Source organism: Habropoda laboriosa, unplaced genomic scaffold (genome assembly GCF_001263275.1).
Source record: "Habropoda laboriosa isolate 0110345459 unplaced genomic scaffold, ASM126327v1 scaffold45, whole genome shotgun sequence".
Classification (NCBI taxonomy): Eukaryota; Metazoa; Arthropoda; class Insecta; order Hymenoptera; family Apidae; genus Habropoda; species Habropoda laboriosa.
The window spans coordinates 623,601-646,913 of NW_017100168.1; the positions used below are offsets into that span (position 1 = coordinate 623,601).

Here is a 23,313-nt window from a genome sequence, read left to right on the forward strand (position 1 = left end):
CGTTGTCCCTTGCCCGTTCGCCGCGTGAAAGATCGGCCAGATCGTTTATTAACACAGTTCACTTGCTCCCTGCCGCGTTCGATAATTAAGAAGATTACGGTACTTAATCTCGTGGGATTCACTTTGCAACCTTAACTCAGTAATCAGTGGAAATGGAATGGTTCGATGTTAATGAAACGGAGAAGTGACGATTGTCTTCCGCAGTTTAGTGCATACAGGGTGCGACCGAAAGTCCTTATGCAAAGATAAATGCTAAATGTAGAATGAAGTTTTTTCACTCGAGGCTCGATTTTTCAGAAAATCGGTTTTGAAAGGAGTCAATTTTCGAAATTGAAGTTTTAAGCGAATTAGTCTCGAAACTTTATTGTCTCGGTACAATATTGTGACCTTAAATATGGCAATTCTGTACTATGATTCTTCTGACTTTTGTGGCGAACGTTTCACATTCCGACAGAGGAGAAAAATTGAAAATAGTAGCTCGATAAATCGTGAAAAATTCGATTCTCATGTGTTAAAGAACATTTTACACCTCGCTAGAACTGAGGAATTAAGGTGGTAGAAGTTTTAATGGACCTCGTTCGAGCACTCAATTTACGGCAAGTAGGGTATTAACTGAATACAGAAGTTGTCAAAATTTCAAGCTTAAATAAGGCAAAAGAACGCAACAAAGATGGAAAGTATCCTTGAACAGGTACTTACATTAGTAACATTCGCGAGATAATCATCGACAAAGTGTATTCGTACAGAAGAATAGAAAAGGCAGTCGAAGCTGTCTGTGTAAGTGGTAACGATGAAAAAGTTATTAAGGAAATTGAAGAGGCACGTGAAAGCTCGATGACATTAAGCTCTTCGAAATTAATTGGGGTCGCTGGTATCGATTCGCCACATGTCTATTCCGACAACAAAATGAAACGATTTGTGTAACTCGTTAGTCGTAAAATAAAATGTTACACGAAATTTCTAGTGAAACCAAATATATACATCGAGTAACAATCAATACTGGATTAAATGTTAACGGAGAATTACAAATCGAAATGTTACAAAAATAACGAAGCACATAATATCGTTCCAGACGGAATTCGATCAGAATTCCATATGTCGCTACAGTTATTGATTACCTCTGTTTAGCAACATATACGACCGCAAACATACTAGCCGTTAATCGATAACAATCATTATCGAGGTTATTATTACGCGGTACCATTATCAGACTTGCGTCTGAGCAGAAACGTTGGAAGAAATTTCAACAGAGTTATTCGTACAACAGGAACGGTTATCAAAAAAGTATCACCGGTGAATTTTATTCAAGATACGCGTGCTAACATCGCGTTTGTTTTCCGGAATTGCAACAGGTGAAACTGTCATATCGTGTATTCAACACCCTTCCGTATCGATTTAGCATCACCTCGTAAGAATTTCTTCGCAGTTTCATATCTGGAGAGGTCAGATTGTGAATAGGTAGACGAAGAAAGATGAATTGGAATTTTAAAAATTTTTGTACAGCGAATTTTTGTGAGGAACATTCTAACAGGAGAAGATCGCGAAGTGATAATCACCGATATTGATGAAACTTTGGTGTATGGTAGTATGCACTCGAAAAAATATTCGACGCGTATTTTTTTGTATTGGAAATCGTGCACAGCGAAGGGATGAAAATTGCCCTCGAAATTGGAGTAGCAAATATATTTAGTCCAATATCTCGAAAATTATTAGAGATCGAGAAATAGTGTAAATTTGACGAATTTTGTATTTTCCAACAACAAATTTGAAAAATAGAAAATAAATAATTTTTTATCAAATATGTTTATTATCGTCATCTTTGATTTCTCACAATCCTTGAATATCATAATAAACGAAGAATACTAATACATTATGTTAACATACTGTGGTAGATCCAAATTTAACGAATTAAAGGTAAAAATGAATTTTTGTAAAAAAAAAAAAAAAATCTCACATTTTCCCTGTTTGCATTATCCGTCTATGACTCGATATTAAAAGCTGAAGAGTAAAGACCGACTGTTCACTATCACGTTTAGTTCATGCTCATCGATGCTGTAAAACCATCGATAGCGTGAATTATCAAGCAGCCCCAGCTTTCGATCAGCAATATACCGGAACGTAATGAAATTGGCTAGTAAAATTTAAACGTCAGTCGATTTTCCAATGACTGAAACCCAGACCTCGACCTATGTATACCGTTGCATTATAAATAAGTGTTCCCTTAGCAAGCACCGTTGTAGAAAATCGCGTGGAAACAACGTTTGAACATGTTCGATCGATTTCCAACAGTGCGCTACGAGTAACATAAAATCTCTTCGTGCAGACTGCTAACAAATGAACGACGCTTTATTTCACAACAAAGCTCCGTACAACTTTTTACCTCCCGCTGTATACATTTCTCTGTGCTTTTCATATTTCACTGGAGATTTACCGATCGAAGCGCACGTACGCTGGCTTCATAACTTTAATCACACCAAGCGGGCAAATAAAAGCATCCAAGCGTACAGATTATTTTAGAACTATGGTATAATACGGTATAATAAAGCTTCTCTACGATAGAGAATAACGAAAGAAACATTTTTTCCTTGATAAATGTATTTGTTTTTCCTTCAACTTTTACACAAGGAAGTTTTGAAAATACAGACCTTGGACGCCTGACGTCGAGCAACCCGCATACACCGTTGTATGGTACCGTTAGTTACCGATAACTTTTGTAAAACTCGATATTTCTACAGTATGATTTTATGAAAGAAACTATGTTATATACACGTATCACACTGTGTGAGAGGTTTATTCAGTTATTTCTATTTTTAACAGAATGAGAAGAATAAAAAATGGTGTATTTTTTAACCAAACACAAAGTGACTTCTCACCTTGAGATCAAACGGTGCTATATTGATTCTATTAGAAAAAAATTAGTTGGAAAATTTGTTGGCACACACCTAGTCCCGACTAATGGAAGCAGACTGTGCCAAGAATTTTCCAACATCTGTGGCTTACCGGTTATAGACAACGAAAATGTTTTCTTACGAAATGAAAGCCAAAGAAAACATTTTCGTCTTATCGAACGAAAGTCAAATCCTTTTTAAAAGTAGACAGAAAAATATGTAGAAAAGATGGTAGAATTTCACCCTAGATAACGATAATATCCTCTACAAATAATCCTCGTACAACTTCAATCCCTCCAACGTGTAATCATTCTCGCTAAGCACCGACACCTACCCTTTCAAAGCTGGTGTGTATCCTGTACCAGAAACATCGTTTCGACAGCACATCGACAAAACACGGTACAAAAATTCCATTAACTCGACTTGTCCAGTTTCCGTATTATCGAACGCACTCCCGCCCCATGACCTAAACTCAAATACAAATGTGCGAATGCGTCATAGAATGCAATCTGTGCGACCTTGCACCGTCCCGGGGCTTATCCTTTTTCTCTGTGAGCTCGCCTTTCATCCCCCTTACTCGACGTTCTTCTAGTCTTCCTCCGGTATAATCCAAAAAACCAATTCCTCGCTTATTTTCTTTCTTATCCGTCTCCTTTTGCAGCTCGACGGTTCCCTCTGTGCACTGCCCCTGCAGCACCGAGACCGAACGTAAAACGTGAAGCTGAAACGTCACAGACGAGTGTGGTGTATACACGTATGTACGAAGGAGTAATAAAAAAGAACTACAGAAGTCGCTGATTCTACGTGCTGGTTGAGCTTTTCTCGAGTTACAGGTGTTTCTACGTTTCACCTGTTGGTTGGTCGTTCGTTCCGGTGAAAAGCTTTCTTATACGTACTTTTCATTTCTTGTCAAGGGAATAGATTGAACTAATTTATGCCGTTGAAGGAATTCTTTTTTCAAATTTTTTGCAGAAAAATATAGTGCTATTCGTAAGTACTTGTTTGTTCATTTATTTATGTTCTCTATTCTAAGTAAGATTCGTTCTAAATAACTGTGATTCCTTTTTGACTTTTGTAGACTTTTAGTATGAGGAAGATTGATTTTTTCAAAAAGCTTGTCATATCTTGCAATAAAGTAAAGAATTTGATTTTGTCCTTAAATTCTCACTGATAATTATTATTCTTCGTTAAAAATAACTTTAACTTACATTTAAATATTGTATCTTCGTCACAAAAAGAATCCTACCCAATTTTCAATGCCACAATTGTATAGACAATAAACTAAAACGACACGAAGCACAAACATCATTATAAATCACAAAAATCTGCAATTTGATACAGAAACACATGCGACTCATATTTTCACACAAAATGTACGATGGAAAATGCAACTAGCAATTATTATACAAGGCTAATAACCCAGAGTGAAGCTACTCGACCAAAATCCTCCTCAATCCCTTCACGTCCACCTAATAGGCTAAATTTGCGGACACCACGCGTTCATGTATACAACACCCCTCGTGAGCGAGCACATGTTCGTCATTTCCCTCATCGCTACTATATTCCTCCTCCCTTCTGCTCCATTACTTCCTTCCGTTATTTTCTTTTCGTTCTTTCTCCAACGATTCGTTCCGTCCCCATTGTGTCTCCTTCCTTCGTTTGCTATGTAACTCTCGTGTATTCAAGAATCAACCTATCCCTCTTCGACTCTTTCTGGATCCTGCATCTCTGTCGGGAGTACACGCGAGCGAGCTGAACTCCCGGGAATTCATCGATCGGCACCATCCACCCGCTACACGTACACATGCACGCGGAGAAGGAGAACACAAAGGGTAACAGGGGACCCAGTACCACGATTTCAAGGGGCAACATATAAAGTGCACCGTAGAATGTGCTGCTAATAGACAGTGTATCATTCTTCGTATCGATTCTCATTTTAATTAAAATTAGAATTGAAGAATATCAGGAAGAAATGAAATTTTTTCGAGCGGAGCTCAGTTTTTGCAGAAAATCGGTCTGGAACATTTCAAACGAGAAAATGAAAATTTTTTGAGAAAAATCGATCTTGAAAATTTACCGGTACCGTGTATGAATATAGTTTGATTACAGATTACACAGGGTGTCGGTAAACATGTGGGAAAATCTGAAAAGGGGCGAATCTACATAAAAAAGTGAGTAAAAAATGTAGAGTAACATTTTTTCATGCGAAGCTTCACTTCCGAATAAAATGAATATCATTATTTTTAGTATGAATACAGTGTGATTATAATTTATACGAAAATGTGAATCGACGTTTTTTCAAAGGATTCGTCATTTTCGAATAAATCAATGTTGAAAATTCGAGTCGAGTAACGCATGCATTTACGCTTCTACGAATATTTTCGGAAGTATTTCCTGCTTTCAAATATTCCAATGCAAGAGGGACGACAAATTACACAGCACCGTTCTGCACAAATATAATTTTCAAATTCGATTTTGCCAAAAAAAACTCAGAACGACAGCAAATTACATAAATTCTGCATAAATATAATACTTAAATTCGATCCTCCCGAAAACGAAGTTCCAAAGAGACACGTGTATTTCCTATATATTTCTCTACGAATAGTCACACACTGCTTTCTAATGTCGCATTTCGCAGGATACGCTGTATAGATCACCGAGCACGTGGGAGGAGTTTCCTGGTTTGATTTAAAGCCTCCAACAGTTAACTCAGCCTAGGACTTGCGAACAGAATTCAACACACTGTTGTATCTTACTTACACTCAACCCCGTAAGATCACATATAGTCGGGGCCACGATATAGCGAGGTCGTAAAATCGGTCAGACGTCAAAGTAAACATGTTTTAGCTGCCGGGACCCGAAAATTGACAGAGATACGAGCAGATAAGTACTTGAAACCATGGTCAGGACCGTACAAAGAATTCTTGTATCCAGCGAAAGTCAACTGATTCTAATATATTTACTGAAAACTGCATGCAGCTAGGACAAATTAGGGTTTCTCCCTCTGGGGGAAGCCGCTTTTGGAAGTACGGTTACAGGTAAAGGTCTTATTGATGTCTTTAGCATCTTAGTTTATCTACTCGTGTTATATACAGATAGAAAGTGCAAAAAGATTGTGTAGCTTAATATTAACATATTTTCCATTTGTAAATGAAATACCATTTTCTACTTGAAGTACCAAATCATATGCTACCATTCGTTTATTGTTGGAACCCTCAAACAGACTGCAACACACGGCCTTGAGTGCCGCAACATCAATCGGTGCCGATTCTTCAGAGTTTAATTTACGACCTCGCTATATCGTGGCCCCAACTATGTACCGTCCAGCAATTGAACGTTTGTTCAAAACGTGAGATATGCAGGTAAAATTAGAAATTTTCGTGGAATTTCGTTTGCAGTGTTTACTCGTTATCAATTTCACGATACTAATATATAGCCACAGTAGCATGGAGGCAATTTTTATTCAAAGTTCACAGAGTTTTGAACTTGTTCTCTTGTTTCAGACAGTTTGTTTGTGAGTTTTGTTATTTTTTTTTTTAGAGGCAGAAGGTAATTAAAACGAAATTTTTATTTTTACACATGTTTTTTTTTTGGAGGCTGCAGGTGAAGGGTGATTTGGAGAATTTTTGACGTGAATGGAAATGAAAATGAATGGAACGGTGTTTCCGTATGATACGTGTTGTCTGTTGCGCGCACTTAATTACCAGGACAATGATTAATAAGTGTAACGAACTGATGTTCCACTGAATGAAGTATATTCTTCTTCTCTTCGCCGTTCGATTCAATTTCATTTATCACAAACAGCGTGGGAAAAACACACCGTTGTAAATTTTGTTTCTCTTGCGAAATTACTCCCTAATTAACGCGATAACGTACAATCCCGTTTTACATCTTTCCCGAATCTTTCCTTTTTCCACGCAGAATTTCTATTTCGTTTGTTTATTCATTTTTCTGTGCTTCTCCTGCATTTATCAGATGTTCAGAAAATGATCTGCGAACAACTCGCAACAGTCTTTCAGCCACTTTATAAAAATGAAGTAAAAACTGAAATTAATATAATGCTACGTAGCAGAAAATAACGCGCGTAAATAGTTACCCTAAGCGTGACCATAAATGTAACAGATAACAAGCCGGTGATATTAAAAATATCGTCTATACTTTTTATACTGCTAAAAATTGAACACATCGTCGATATTTTTAATATTACTAAATACACAAGCAGCGAATAAAATTAATTGAAATTTCATGCTTCTATAATTCATTTGACCAACCCCCCGCGCCCCTTATTTACGCACTGCCGCTTATTTATAAATACGTTACCTGCTGCATCGATTTACCAGCTTTCCTCTTTCTCTCTCTCTCTCTCTCTGGTACGCTAAGAGAGCTTACGCGAAAGCATTCTGTCATCTGAATCCACTAGAGATCGCGAGGAGAGGCAGTAAAACGAGGTTGAAACGCGACGAAACTAATGCACACCGTTGGGAAAAAAGACACGATAAAGAGGGGTTGTTGGTGATCTATTACAATACTGTCACGCGCGAAAATCTGCGATCTCCCGACTGACGGAGATCCGGTGGAACCATTCGAAAGAGTTGACCGTAAAATTAAGCCGGTATCTGTGCCTTCAGATTGGAATTACTTAATAATCTTCGTTTTCTCTTTTCATTTTTAAAGTAGACATTCTGACGTCGTTTTATAACGTAACTTACTTAACTGTTCACTCTTCCGGGATTAATTGTGCTATTTTAACCCTTTCGCGGTTAAATTACTTTTTTAGAAAATTTAGTATTTAACGTGAACATTGTGACATCGCTTTGTTTTGAAATTTACAACTTACTTAATTGTTCGCTCTTCTGGGATTACTCGTGCTATTTTAACTCTTTCGTGGCTAAATTACTTTTTTGAAGAATTTATTATTTATTTGGAGATCAATTTGCCTACAATAGATACTAAATTCGGATAATTTTAGTTAACCCAGAAAGGGTTAAATAGAAATTACTGTAAAACATTTTTTTTAGTATTCTATGAAACGAGAGGAAGTGAAATAATTTTCACACGATTATACTTCAATTTATTCATTTTTCCTCAATTTTCTATTTAACGTAACTTTCTAAGCAACTAAGTCAGTAAATGCTACACAAAACACGTTCAGATTTCCAAAGGAACGTACAGCACGTCGATAACGCAGTTCAGGTTCGAATCCCAGAAGACGAAATTAAAGGCCGAGGTAAAATGTAAATGATTAATGAAAGAAAACTCACCGAGATCAGAGAGCGAAACTTTCTCCAAGAATGGATCCGCCACCGGCAGCTGAAAATTGAGAATGCAAATTAGTATCGATTCGCTGTGAACGTTATACTTCAATTTCCATCACTTCTATCAACAATTATACTCTTCTTTTTACTTTACAAAGCAACATGAAGTATTCCTCGACAGTAAGGATCTCCTTGAATATTCGTATTTTACTGAATATTTAATTTTAATTATTAGACAATTAAAAGACACAAAAAAATGTTGTAAATACTATCCATATAATTTTTAAATATTTCTACTAAAATACTAAATTGTCTTTTTTTTTTTAATTTATCTATTTTAAGTCGTATCGATCATTAGTACTAAATTTATTCGACTCATTACGTACTCAAAATACGAGATACCTTGGTAAACAATAAAATCAGTCAATTTGAATTAATTTAAAAGGCACGTGTACTGCAAAACGTAAACTTCACTCGATGAGCTAAATTCATTCCACAAACACAGTAAACCAAATCTACGCAAACAATTGCGTTGTATATTTGTTGTGTTACGCCAACGGTACACGAATTCCTACAGGAAATATCGATAGCCCACACTGGCTCTTTCATTTTGCACAATAACACACCCACACACTTTACAGCGCTCTCTGTGCGTTATAAATTCCTATAAAAAATTCGTGGTAAAAGTTGCACACAGCAACGAGCAATTCTCCTGCAAATATCTCTTTCACTTTTATCTAGGAAAAGAAGAAGAAAAAAAGAACGTGACTCGCCGAGAGAAAAATTTGTAAGAGATAAAAGTGTTCCGATAAATTACCAACGCATTCTTCAACAATGATTTTCCACTAAAAGAGAAAAATTCGTAGGTGAAAGCTACAAGAACGAGACCAATTCTCCTATAAGTTGTATATCTCTTTCACTTTTATCCAGGAAAGAAAAAAAAAACGTAACTCACCGAGGGAAAAATGAACAATACGAGATAAAAATTGTAACAAGTACCAAAGCTTTCTTCAACAACGATTTCGGACTAAACGGTTGCTTCTTCTTCACGTTCGTCGCGATTTTCGTGTACCAGCTCGATAAAATACCAGACGAGCTGGTACTGTGAGCCATGCTGGATCCCTTGGTGACACTTCCGGTCGGTTCGCTGGTTTGCCGTCGAAACACCATGTTGGAGCAACAATTTGTTTGAACTTTTACAGAAAAACGGTGTAACATTCGACACTCCCCGAACTATTCTATCCAGAGAAATTCGTTTCTAGCGATTTCACGAATGAAAATTCGAGAATTTCAAAATTGTCCATCAACTGTGATCTTTAGATTTGTTTCTTCTTTTCTTCAAACACCGACACGATCGTGAATTTCTGGTTCTTCGTATCTCGACGTTTTCTTCTGTAAAATTATCCACATATCCGTTTCATCACACTCTTGTCACTCGACTTTCGTGTCTCCAGAAGAATCCTCGCGAGAGCTCTATCGAAGACGGTCTTCGATCGGTTCTTCTGTTTCGAAGATGAAAACTCGCGTCACATAACGATCGTTTCTCAAAGTGTTCTTCATCGGAAAATAGTTGAACATCGAGATCAAGAGGCAACATATGAAGCACATTTTAACAGGTTCCTCCTTTTTTTTTCTTTTTTTTTTTAACACTGACAACTCTGCATTTATACTACACACTTGTACGATCAATTTAACCGGTTACTCTTTTCCCTTCTTGTAAATTGTACGTAAAATTTAACCACTTCAAGAAACGTTCATAATTATTTCAGAAGCACACAGAAACCAGTGTTACCAGAGAAATAGCGCGATCAACGTTGAGAATGGGACTGTACCTACGAGATTTGTTTTACCAAAATTATTCCACAGCATTTAACGTTAAGAAAACAAAAAACACGAGATATACGTCGGGAGATGAAGTTCGACGACGGAGATCTATCTATCGTAAGAAAATACGAGAGGATCAGTGACGAAGTAGAGAAATAACAGAACGGAATAATCGTAAGAGGATTTGGATGGCACGAGTTTCTTGGACGCACTGTGTGTCTTCGAGGAATGGACGACTGATTCAAGTACCACAGATGCTACATTGGCATTGAACGTCGATGACTAGTGGCGCTGAATACGAATGAGACAAACACAACGATACGATAGGAGAAATGATTCCTCTGTTGTGACACGATCTGAGCTTGATACCAACTGAATCAGAAACGCAATATCCTTTTTGAAATTCTACCTTGGAAAAAGCTTTCAGCTGAAACGTTCTCGGTTGTTGGTAAATGGTCTAATTCACTTTCCCGAGGAACTTGAGAGGACAACTTGGGACAAGAGTTACCAGTGAAAATGAATAAACAGTCCAGTTTAACTGTGTGATCAAATTTGTCAGATAAAATAGCGTTAATTTCGTTAATTTTGTATACAGACTTTATTGCAAAATATTTGTGATTTTGTTTGAAAATTGTCTGCAATTCAATTGCAAGATAAAATAGGATTAATTTCGTGAAATTTCAAATATTTATTGTAACATTTGAAATATTTTTCCAAGATTTCATTTCGAAATTATCTCACTGTGAGATGTAAGTAAATATTACCGCATCGTTTTCGAACTATTTATATACACTACTGTAAGATATGCAATTTACGCCCCGCTATTCTTCCTTAATTAAAGATCGTCAGCCGCCTTATCGTTGATAGGGACGCTATATGGCGTATTCAAATGGTCCGCAAACGCGCTTATCGTTCTGGTGCATATTGTAGGTTTATCGTATTTACAGGCCATCAATTGTAATATACTTTCGTTAATTAACCTCCGGAGAAAAGAAGGAAACAAAAAAGTAACCACTCTTATTAGAGGAAACACTTGGACAAAACTCGAGGTGACTTTAGAAGGAATAATGAACAAAATTTTGATTCGTATTTTTCACCTGAAGAGATCTTGAAAAATTCCTCTTCAGAAACTTCATGCCAGAAAATTCAGTTTTAAACGAAATTATAAATTATTACCCTAAAATTTACATTTTAAAACATGAACGCCAGAACATTCAGTTCTAAACGAAATTATAAATTAAACAGCGTCTTGAAATTTACATTTGAAAAAAATGAACGCCAGAAAATTCAGTTTCAAACGAAATTATAAATTAAACAGCGTCTTGAAATTTGCATTTGAAAAAATGAACGCCGAAAAATTCAGTTTTAAACGAAATTATAAATTAATTATTCGATACTTTATTAATCCCTTTTCTCGACGTTAATTCAATAGTAATCTAGATAAAATATTGCTCCAATTTCGAGACTATTTTTCACAGAAACTTTCACGACTGTGGACATATTCTGGAATTACATCCTTATTGAAACATCTTGTATCGTATTTTATTTCAGAATTCTTATCGGAAGTGTCCCTTACGACCACGCCTTTGTATACCTCGAATGCGTTTCTCTAACATCGGCTAAGATTAATTGCGTTAGATAACTGGTAAATTGCGTGTACACATCGCCTAGAATTCCATTAGAATCCTAATAGTAAAACACGTATTAATACTATTAGGTGTACAAATTAATTCGTGGCCCTTGCGAATTGAATCTTTTTTCCCGCTGTGCTAGAGTTCTGAAGTTGCTTCTATTAGTAAAACAAAACACTGTCGGACTCGATGTGACTAACGACATAGCCTAAGAAACACTACGTCGTCGGATAAACAGCATATTAGACACTGCATCCTTTTCGCGTTTCAACTTAAAAAAGAGTGCTCCTGAAGAGAAAGATCTTTGGGATCGGAAATTCTGCTCCAGACTATCATCTCTTTCGTTCACTTCAGCACCATCTAACCGATTCAAAATTCGAAACATACGAAGATGTCAATAACAGCATTGCTGATTTTGTACGTTCGAAACCGCCATCATTTTTTCGAAGGGGAATTCGCCAACTGCCTGAGAAATGGAATAAATGTAGAGCAAGTGACGGAGATTATTTCCAAGACTGAACTGTACTTCGGTTTTTTTTTTAAATAAATAACAAATCCACGAAACAAAGGCCACGAATTAATTTGCACACCTAATATATATTAATAACCACTCTTTCATTTCTCACCTCCCCTTTAAATGACCAACGACATCTCGAAAGCCTTCGAACGATACTTTTTTCTCCTATTTCTACCAAGAGACAACCTCTGTCGAACCATGTTCAGCAAGCCATTGTTCTCACGCTACCGTGCACAATACCAAAAGCAATATTTAACGATATAGGAAAAAACCCCAAACACACAGGACAACATATTTTTCCAATAAAATTCTGTAACATCAAACGTAAAAGCTAGAAGATCCTCAGATACGAAACCAATAATACTATCACCGAACTCTAAATACACATTCACCAAAAATAGACGAAAATCCTAACAAATAACAATTCAGAAAATTCGAAATGTACACAGAGAACATCGGACGAAGAATTGAGAAGAAGAAGAAGAAATGTGTAGTATATTCTGAAAAAGTTCAAATATGAAAATGACGGTGAACGGAAGTAAATGAACTGAGAATTCATAATCATACAGAACAATTTTAGCAATTTCAACAATTGTAAGAGAAAATGTTTCGCAAAATTTCCAAGGGAACGTCTCCGAAGAGGAGATCCGAGGAAGCTGGGAAATGTTAACGAGCGAGATAACCACAGAAGATTCCAGCAATTTCCATGAATCACCGTTCAAGCAAACACATCTCGAAACCGAAAATCTCAGGACCTTGCGAAATGTTAACGAGGAGGATAATCACGCGAGAAAGCAACATTTCCCATGAATCACCAATCAGCAAACGCTACGTTTCCTTCCCACGGGCGTGTGTATATAGCGGCGATCTTTTTCTCTTTTTTTCAACGGACACACAAACACACGTGGGACTCGTTCAATCCGTGCCAAGAATAGTGATACCGTAGATAGCCGTGCAAAACACACGTAACAAGCACAATAAACGAACGCACGATAGAACGAAGTAGGCGCCAACGATCGCGATCGACGTGCTTATTTCACCAACGAGCTTTCCCGCTGGGGGAAACGCGGTAACTTTCCAAGCAATCCTGAAAAACTTCCTCGATCTGCACCGTCGAAAGAGGGAGGGAGAGAGACAAAGAGATCAACGTAGTTCACGATCACGGTTCCTACACCTTCGTCAAATCAGCGAATAATCGCCGAGAGAGACTTTTCTTCGCTTGTTCTTAAGATTTTTATTGCGCTTCTCTGTATCGGAGAATTCGGAGACGAATAGAAATAAACCGACGATCTATTTTTTTCCTCTTGTTAGCGCCACGACGAGATGCCGAGGACGTGCCAAGTCTCTCCTGCTCTTCAATGGGCAATGGTCGATGCATTGGCAACCGCGTGAATTGTACTCGATTGGGTAGGTGTTGTTCTTGAAAGTGTTGATAAGAAATTCTGCAGTTTGAAAATTAACGACACTGGGATACAACTGATTGTCTTCTCCAGCTACGGTGATAAGAGGAAATTTTTATATGTTACTTAAATGGTTTCAACGGGGTGAAGAAGATAGAAGACAAATTTTCTTTAAATGGAAGAAATGACAAAAAAAATGAAAGGAAGATTCACATTTGACTTAAAATTTTATAACATTTAAATACAATGGAAAAAAATACATACATTTATGTAAAAAAACATAGGTGACTTTGAAAAAAAAAAATGACATCTTATTCACCCTTCGATACCATTTAAATAGCCTATCAAATTTTTCTCGTATCACCATAGCTAGAGAAGATTAGCTGGCCCGTTTCACCGAATTTTATCGAAATAAAAAAATACGAAAAATTCAGCTGTAGGATAACTAGTAATATATTTGAAATTTTAATTTAACGATACTTTTTGACAAAAATCGATCACGAATAAAATATTATTATTAACAGTGCACGGTGGAAAATAGACGAATTTACCAGAACTGTTGGCAACGGTATTAACAACGATTTATCATATACAAATTATTTCTCCGATGCTTTAATATCATTTCCTACGAAATATCCTCGACGATGCTCCCAAACAGAAGATTTAAACAAAGTATCTTTCGAAGAGAGACCTGGAAAGCGCGACTGATTCAGGAACGAAACTAACCTTAGAACAGGGGCTGTTGTTTCGATTTCAAAGGAAAAGGATCCGTTTGGAAGACGTAAAATCTAGCGTCGGTTCAAAGTGAAGAGCAAAGCTCGAGATTCGCCTGAAAGGAACTCGTTTTACGCAACTGTTGATTTGGCACTCGCGATTACACGTTGTGCCGCGATATCTTTGTTGACTTCGAGCTTAAGAAGGAGCAAAGGAGTCCATTCTAAAAATACCGTGTACGCCTCGTTTCTGGCGAGTATTCAAACCACGATCGACCATCGGGCACACGTATCAACGAAATGCAACGAAATTTTTATTAATACACTCGTTTACGTTCCCCTAACGATAGATTAACCCTTTGAAGACAGAGAACTAAGCGAGAACTAAGATTACTTCTGTAACGTAATGAGGTCACTACTTCGGTTTATTTCTTTTTAAATAAATTATATCAAAATTACATTTTTCTCAAATACACGTATATGAGTTCGTGGCCACGCCAACTACTTTTATTTCTTAAAAATACTGAGTTTATCGGTGGCTTTTGTCGTGTTTTGTAAACGCATACATGAGTCTATCATTCTCAAAGGGTTAAAAGTTTATTTTCTAGATGTATATCGCGAGCTGGCAACAAAAATTATTATGTACAAGATTTTTAGGCCAAAAAATATTAAGGGAACATAAACAAGTATATTGATAAAAATTTCGTTACATCTCGTCGATAGCAGTTAAAAGTACTTAGAAAAATGAGATTGCACTGGGTCAAAAAAGACCCGAAGACCGTACTAGGCTTAATTTCCACCACAAATTAATCAAATAAATTTAAAAATTTGCCAAAGCGAAAGGGTTAATTTTCTAACTATTTCGCAATGAAATTTTCAAAGAAAAAAGAGTGTAACATACTTTCAAGATAATTATACAGTTCGTAAAGAAACTTATTTCTCTGGGAGCAATAATTATCGACGTTCAATTAACTCGTAACAAAGAGCGAAGCATTTGCACGTAACGTAAATTGGTCGAATGCACAGTTAATTATGTGAAAACTTCTTGTATGTACCTACAACGAGGGTGAACTTTGTGCGTGAATTTATCGGACAAAGATGGGAAGCGGCGAGCGCGAAACGAATTTCAGACTCGACAAATAACCAACTAAGGACCATCGGTATTAAGCTGATTCGGAGAACGTCACTCTCTCTCTCTAAGCTTTCTCGTTGCTTTACGTCGTTGAACAGACATACGACGACGTTGACTTGAGAGAAGTCTGGATTTAAATAGGACACCCACGCGAAAATTCCATTTATGTACTCTTGAGGCCGTGTAAACGACACGAGAATCGTTATCTGCGAACGTGACATTTTCAGATCATTGACGCGACCATACTAACTTTACGGCACGAAAGAATTTCGAAATAATTCTTGGAAAAAAAAAAAAGGAGAAGAAACAGGTATCCAATTAAATCTCGAATAGACGTAATTATTGGAGATACAGGGTGTTCTTCAACGTGGAAAAAATTGTTCGACGATTAATTCTTCAATTAAACATGATAAAGTAGGTTCGTATAAACACACAGTTATTTTCAAAAATATTTGGACAAGATAATAAGATTAATAAGATAAACAGGCAAATATTCATATTTTAAATATTATGAATATGAATAAAATGAACATTATACTGTGAATATTCAAAATACCAATTTTTGCTAAATATTTGTGCAACATGGTAACTGGACATAATTTTGATTCCTTTGTGTTACAATGTCATATACGAAAATGTAAAAAAAAAAATCAACCTAATCCTTTTATAATTAACCAAAATACATCACTAAAAAGGCAAGCTATACACCTAGTGTCCAAATATTTTTGGGAGTCCCTGTACGTCTATTTTCATCTTATTTTCCACTTATCGAAATTTTTCTCGAATAATAAATTCGACGCGTTTACATTCATAAGAGACGTTTAAAATAGACATCTAGTATTTTTCGATGTAAGTTTACAAAATACTCTCACAATTTATTGCATCGTGCAATCAGATCTTGAAATGAAACCGAGAAAATTGACAAATTCTCAATCGTCTATTCTTGAACAATTTTCTACACATCAAGTTGCACTTTGTGTGTACAGATAAAACGATAAACAATTCGGCAACTCGTTTGTAAATAAACTGTAAGAATTTCAAGAGGATGAGATAGATCCTCGTAACCCGGATGAGTTTTCCCTGCATCGTTAAATCATCATTCTAGGATACGATTTGGATGATGACCGTATACTCTTATAATAGCGGCATTTATTCGTGTTGAGAATCGTCAAGCATGTGCCAGCCAGCGAAACGTTCTTCGATAATGGTTACCTACTATTCTTGCAACGGAGAATCGCCAACAACACTCTAAATGTACACGATCCGAGAGAAATGTTTACAAAAATATTTACAATCGTGGTAAAGATTATCGGTATCATGAAGATAATCGAGTATATTAATTAGCAACACCGAGAAACGTCCCAAACGTAATCGTCGATGCTGAGTATCTACGTTACCTACAGGGTGGCTGTAATAATTGAAACCAGTCGAAAGATTTATCGAGTTCAGGAAGTTTGCGAGTAAAGGAAATGTAATTAACGGAGAATTTCTTCGAAAATTCCATCGAGAAACAATCCTCGAGGAAATCGTAATGCGCTCGTTGTCAGAATAGAGAAAACAATTTACAAACAATCCTCCATTAAAACATTTCTACAGGACTCCTATTTTATAGCCAGAAAATTAATTAGAAAATCTGATAAAAAGAAATTCGAGAAATTTTTGCATTCTGTACTCAGGAAGCATCTAGAACCGAGACTCGTATACTACTTTCGGAAAGAACGTTCAAAAAATTCGACGTCACACGTCTATTCCCAAACACATCCACTGAACAACTGTAATTCAACTAGAATGGATACACAATGGATTTCCCCGGCACACCCGATAACTTTCAATATTCCACGAGCAGAACCGTCGCCAATGTCCCACGAGTGCAATAATTCCAGCAGGAAACAGTGTCACAGAACGATACTCAAATAGAGAGAGAGAGACAGAGAGAGAAGATTCGTTCGACACACGTCTCTAGCAACAAGTGTTCGTTGCGGCAGTGTCCATCGGTAACGAGGACTTCCCCGTCTGTAGGGAAGCAACATTCCCAACGGTCTTTGATCCTCCACGAATTCAATCTCCCCAGCACTGACCTACCACATCGTCGACCAACTTGACGACGTCTTATCAGCGTCTACACCTCCGCTTCGTTTCACCTCCGTGTGTCTTCACCGATGCAAATAAAAACGTCTGTTTCTTTACCATCCTACAAAGCACAGGTTCTATATTACCGCAGGAGGACTCAGGTCCAATTCTCACAACCACTCGAATTTCCGTGTTCCTCTCAACTGTTACACGTCGAATTACCACCACCTATCGACCTATCTACGAAGTTTCGACGTAGTCAAGCGAGGAAACTCGGGAAAAGTGGTTCTCACACTTGACCAGACTCAGATTCACCTTGAACTACACTGACCTAAATCACTGATAGAATTTTCATCGTCGACCGCACCGAAACTGATCTTCTCTCTTATCACCGTTCGTCAATTTTCACGGAAATTGATTTTAATCGTTCTCGTCAAAAATTGAGGTTATTTCGTGTGTACGAAGAGAGAGAGAGAAAGGTGGTGAATCGATCGAACGAACGAATTATTCTCGTTACGGTATTTTATTTTATGGTCGAATTGGAATGACGCGTGATTAACGATCGTTCGTGTGCGAAAGATACGCGTGAGATCGGTTGAAAATGATTTCGAGACGGTATAACGACATAGTCGGGAGGGGGGCGAGTCTGTCGCGGACGACAGCAGCGCGGTCGCTCGTTGCGAACTGGATCGGCTTTCAAGCCGGCGGAGAGTCCACGACACGTTGTGCGGAATTTACGGCGCATCGGTTTGTATGCGCGCGCGACTGACAGCCAGCCCATGCAATTTCCACCAACTTTCTGTTTCTATTCCCCGGGAAGAAGGAATCACGTGCGCCGCGTGAATCCACATTTACGTCTATTAAGCTCAACGTCATCGATCCAGCCAGCCAGCCAGCCAGCCTCTCCTCTCCTCTCTCTCACTCTCTCTCTCTCTCTCCCTCTGTATCGGTCCAGGAGAACGGGCTTTCGGAAAAATATCAGGTGACACGGATTAATGGGAGTGAAAGGGGAATTACGGAATATGAATAGGTAGAAGTAAACGCGGTTTCGCTTGTAGGACGAACTTTAGGTTAGGACCTAACAGTTAGTTGGTGTGATACAGTCTTGGCTGAAAAGTATTGGGTATCTCGTGAAGTACGAATTATTTGAAAATATTTCTGTATTAGGAGGAAGTCAAACTATTGAAATGTGGGAATAATCATTTTTTATTAGTTTTAACGATATTTTGATGGGTCATCGTTTGCCAATATTTGACAATCATAGCAATTTCTTTCTGACTTTTAACCTTATTTATTTATTTCTTTCTTTTTTGGTGATGGTCACTCAATTCACTCTTTTTTGGGATATTTCAAGAAAAACTTTGTATAATAGTTTAATTAATAGTACAATTTACTTCAGTTAGGATATTTTTAGTTCAATTGCGTCTTTAGTATACGAATAATTGGAACAGAGATCACGTGTGACGTTTTATGATATTTCATGTCATTTCGTGAGTGGAATTACATTTTTTAAATGATTCAATTTAGAAACCTTTTTCGAAAAAGTTAAATATACAAATGACATTTTCTAGTGACAATTTTAATTTAATTGTATCTTCAGTATTGAAATCAATACTTTAAATAAATAAAATTAGTGGAATCATATTTTTGAAATGATTCAATTTAGTGTATTTTTGAATTGGATTTAATGCAGAGATCTTTCTCGAAAAGGTCAAATATGCACACCATGGTTAGAGCTTTTGAAGCACAGAAAACTCTAATGAGCGATCTAATTATTTCGAACAGCGCAAGGGCTCACGAATTTATGGCCCTGAAACTCTGCAATTATTACATCTTATTAAAACGTCTTATCGTATTACAAATTCCAAGCGTCATATTTTACTATTTATTTGTATAGATTTACGAGTGCTTCCGACATCTTGAATTAGAAAAATAACCGGAATTATTATTTTTACGATACCTCAGAAAATGCTACTACGAACTTTCGTTATCACTGCAAAATACACTCGACAACTTTTACCCTTCAACAACGGAAACTTCCTAATTACAGCTAAAATTGATAAATTTACCAATAATAGCGTAAGTAAAAAGAAAAAAAATAATCTAAGCAGCTAATGCATTCTAAAATACTAACATAACCAAATTTACGTTTCGAGGCTAGAATAACAAAAACACCGTGAAAATCGCGTAGAAAAATTATTCATTCAACCATCTACATATCCTATAACAGGAAAATAGAAATTGGAAAGCTTTCAATTCACCCCGTGTGTTGGCGTAACAATCGCGTAAAACAGAGAACCACTGTTACGCTCAAGTGAATCAAAAAATAATAAATAAAATAATCGCTGAATAAACCTAACGATACATGAATCTGTCGCAACAGTGAACTTCGCAAGTTCCCCGGTGAAAGAAGAAAAATTGCGGGAGGTAATTCCCGTTTCGCCAAGTGCGATTGTATATCGATCATCTAAGCGTCGCGTCGATAAAAATGCATTCTGCCCCATCTCTGTATTCGATGATTGAACGGCGGTACAATTCCCTGAATTTTACGTTCAAACGACGGAGCCGCTGTTCCATACCCCAGTTCTCCACGCTCCGACTTCTTCCGCTACCTTTTTTTGTCCTTTTTCGTTACGCCAGACACCGCGCTTACCGTCGGAAAAAGAAGGACACTGCAAGAACCGTGGCCTTATCATGCAAATTATACAACTTAAGTACACCGCACGTAACAGATAACGTTCCGAGGTAAACAAACTTTTTTTCTTGCGAATCAGCTGATAGTGAAATCGATACAGTCTATCCGCGTTAACCCATTAACGTACAACAACGTGTCAGACTCGTGACAAAAATTCCGGTTGAGATGTGAGAAGTATAGTTATATTACTAAGAAAAATTCATCGTAATCCTAATTTTCGTTTGAATTCGTACGACTGAAAATTACTAAACGTAATTAATCTGTAACAGATTAGCTGTTGTTACCTGATTCAGTACGAAAACAGAAAATGGCTGACGCTTAGATGCACAGTCAGAAAAGAAATCATAGGTTAAGGGGTTAAACCGTCCCAAATGCCTAGATTATTAACACTAACCGTACCACGCCCCGGTCAAATGACCGGTTTTAAAATTTCAATCGTACGACTGAAAATTACTAAACGTAATTAATCTGTAATAGATTAGCTATTGTTACCTGATTCAGTACGAAAACAGAAAATGGCTGACGCTTAGATGCACAGTCAGAAAAGAAATCATAGGTTAAGGGGTTAACCCATTACAGTCCGAATAGTCCGGTTAATCCGCGCTCATTTGCGGCCACCGTCGAGCATCTACCGTCTTAGTTTGCGTTTATTTCAATATTTCAGGGTAATGTTAGTTGTGAAATATTAAGTTTCAGTATAATATCAATGCACGAAAGATGGTTTATTGTCGTTTATAATTTTTAATCAACGATTGTACGATATCTGAAAGCAAAAATATACCTGTGTCGTGTCTCGACTCGTTACAGGACAGCAAAGGGTTAACACTTTCGAATTTTTTATTTATCTGTGAATCGTCAGGTTTGCAATAGATAGTAAATTCAGATGAATTTTTGTATTTTTATTCGAGTACTCGAGTGGGACATGTGCGTCCCACTGGTCACGAAAGGGTTAAGAAAATATACGAAAAATGAGCGGTTTTTAGGAATTTTATTTCTTTCGTACTAAAGGGTCTATATAATTCTTGTTTTGCGCGTTGGTTTGTTAATACTTTGTTAACATTCTCACGAAGTTGCGTTAAACAGTGAGAAATATCTACCGAGATAAATATAGAAATATAGGGAAATTTCTAAAAAATTCTCTTTCGCGGTTGATACGATTAAGTTTGTTGTAAAGGTTAGAAATAAAAATAAGCTACTTTTATTTTGATCAGTAAAATTGTGACTCTATTGTTCCTATCACAGTCATTCGTTGCAATGGGTTCGATATAACGGCAATTATAGTGAAAAGACTATGCGTACTGATATTGCAACGTGCACGTGGCCTTTAGGTACGTTCACATTGCAGAATGTAACCGCTTTTCATCTACTACAGTCGTTCAACTATGGTTATTCGGGCGATAAGAATTCAGATAAGCTGACCAGTATGCATATTCTAACAATAATTATAACTCAAGTAAGAGAAAGTATTAAATACAGGAAGTATAAAATGGGAAGTTTATTTTCGACTTTTTTTTTTTTTTCTTTATAAACAGTAAAAACGAAAAATTCTCATTTTCTGTAAATTAAAAAAGACATAATAGAAAAATATCTCTACATGCATAATCGTCATTGTGAAACGAGCCAAATTCGGGAAATATAAAAATTACATCGACTTGAAAAACCATGAAACTCAAAAGACTCGGTGATTGTAAAAATATCCCAGTTGATAAGAAATTCGGGAAATTTTTAGAAATTCAAATCACGCCGATTGTAAACAAGAACCCGGGGAAAAAAAGAAGGGAGAGGAAAGGAAATAAAGGAATCGTAAAATACGAAAGAAGAAAAATAAAATGAAAAATATTGATTTTGAATCGGTGAATAATATTTGCTACAACTATTCGTAAACTTATAACGTCACATTTCGCGCGTTACACAATCTTTTCATCGCGCATTCTTGACGACGCTCCAAGAATGCAACTTAACAAATCGTAAAATCCGTCGATCGTTGTTCCGCTCTCGAAATCCCTCGAATATTTCGACAAACACATTCTTTATATATATATATACCTTTCATTCCCTTGAAAAAATATAAACATAAACACTTCTCGAAATATTTTTCGCGTGCAGAAAATCGAAAACGATCAGAAAATTCGAAAACAAGTTTTCTCAATATAACTGGCCTAAATTTATGAAGTTTAGATTAACGATACTATTCCACGTTGGCAGTTTGCCAAAATTTGTCAATCTGGATTTGTTCTCTCTAATTTGAGGGAAATTTAAGTGGCCTACACGTTCGTGGAACACGTGTAGAATTATGTAAATTCGCGCAAGTGTTAATCAACTCACGAGATAAACGAGACACGGGCACCAGAGAATTTTTCGTAAAAATTTATAACTCCATTCTGAAATTGAAGCTGTTCCACATGAAGGAAAGTTATTTAGATGTTTGAATATCTGGATCAAATTTTCGATTTATTACGAACGATTTTCTGGAAAATGTTTTTAGAGTTTTTTCAATTTACACAGTTGGTAACACCTCAAGATTAAAAATTTTCAATTTTTAGTTTATAAAAACTACTAAATTGTAGTTGGAGAAAATTTATGTATTTGTCACAGGATTCAAAATAATTAGTATTTTTTCAATTGAAAAGGATAGGTAAAATGTTAGAGAAAAGAAAGAGTACACGTTTAATATGGTGGAGATTAAACAGGTGTTCCTCTCTAATTGCTTTCTGCAGTAGACGAGTGTCAGTTGATTATAAGAACTGTTTTGAAATGGCACAACAAATTTTTAAGTTTATTGACAGGGACAAGAAATACAGTTTTAAATGCAAAAATAACGCAGAATGAAGGTTGCAGTAATAAAAGGATTATTAGAGTAGAAATGCTGTGAAGATGGAAAATTAGAATTCAAAAACGTGAGAAAAATTCATGTCGATGGAATATTTCAAGAAGACTCGGTAAAGTCGGTCGAATGAATGCAATGGTACGTCGTAAGAAATTTACATACTGTGACGCAAAGTACCATTTTCTTGATTTCTATGCATTTAGTCTGCAAATGTCAGAGCATTTTCAAAATATAACAAATTATATTACGAGTTATAAATAATACTTATTATATTTGTTTCTTGTAAAAATTTTAATTTACGAATATTTCCTGACATAGAATCGTTTTCTGTAATTTTTCAACTTTTCTAATATCTAATATT

At 36.5% G+C, this 23,313-nt stretch overlaps 1 protein-coding gene across 6 annotated transcripts in view; it reads right to left on the reverse strand.

Annotated features, from left to right (window-relative positions):
- LOC108578660 (dentin sialophosphoprotein-like) overlaps positions 1-23,313 on the reverse strand; it is a 122,135-nt gene that overhangs the window by 15,196 nt on the left and 83,626 nt on the right. For all 6 annotated transcript variants that reach the window (XM_017942031.1, XM_017942029.1, XM_017942030.1 and 3 more), the window contains one exon: positions 8,150-8,198. In XM_017942031.1, the coding sequence (XP_017797520.1) occupies positions 8,150-8,198 (49 nt within the window). The remainder of the gene's footprint in view (positions 1-8,149; positions 8,199-23,313) is intronic.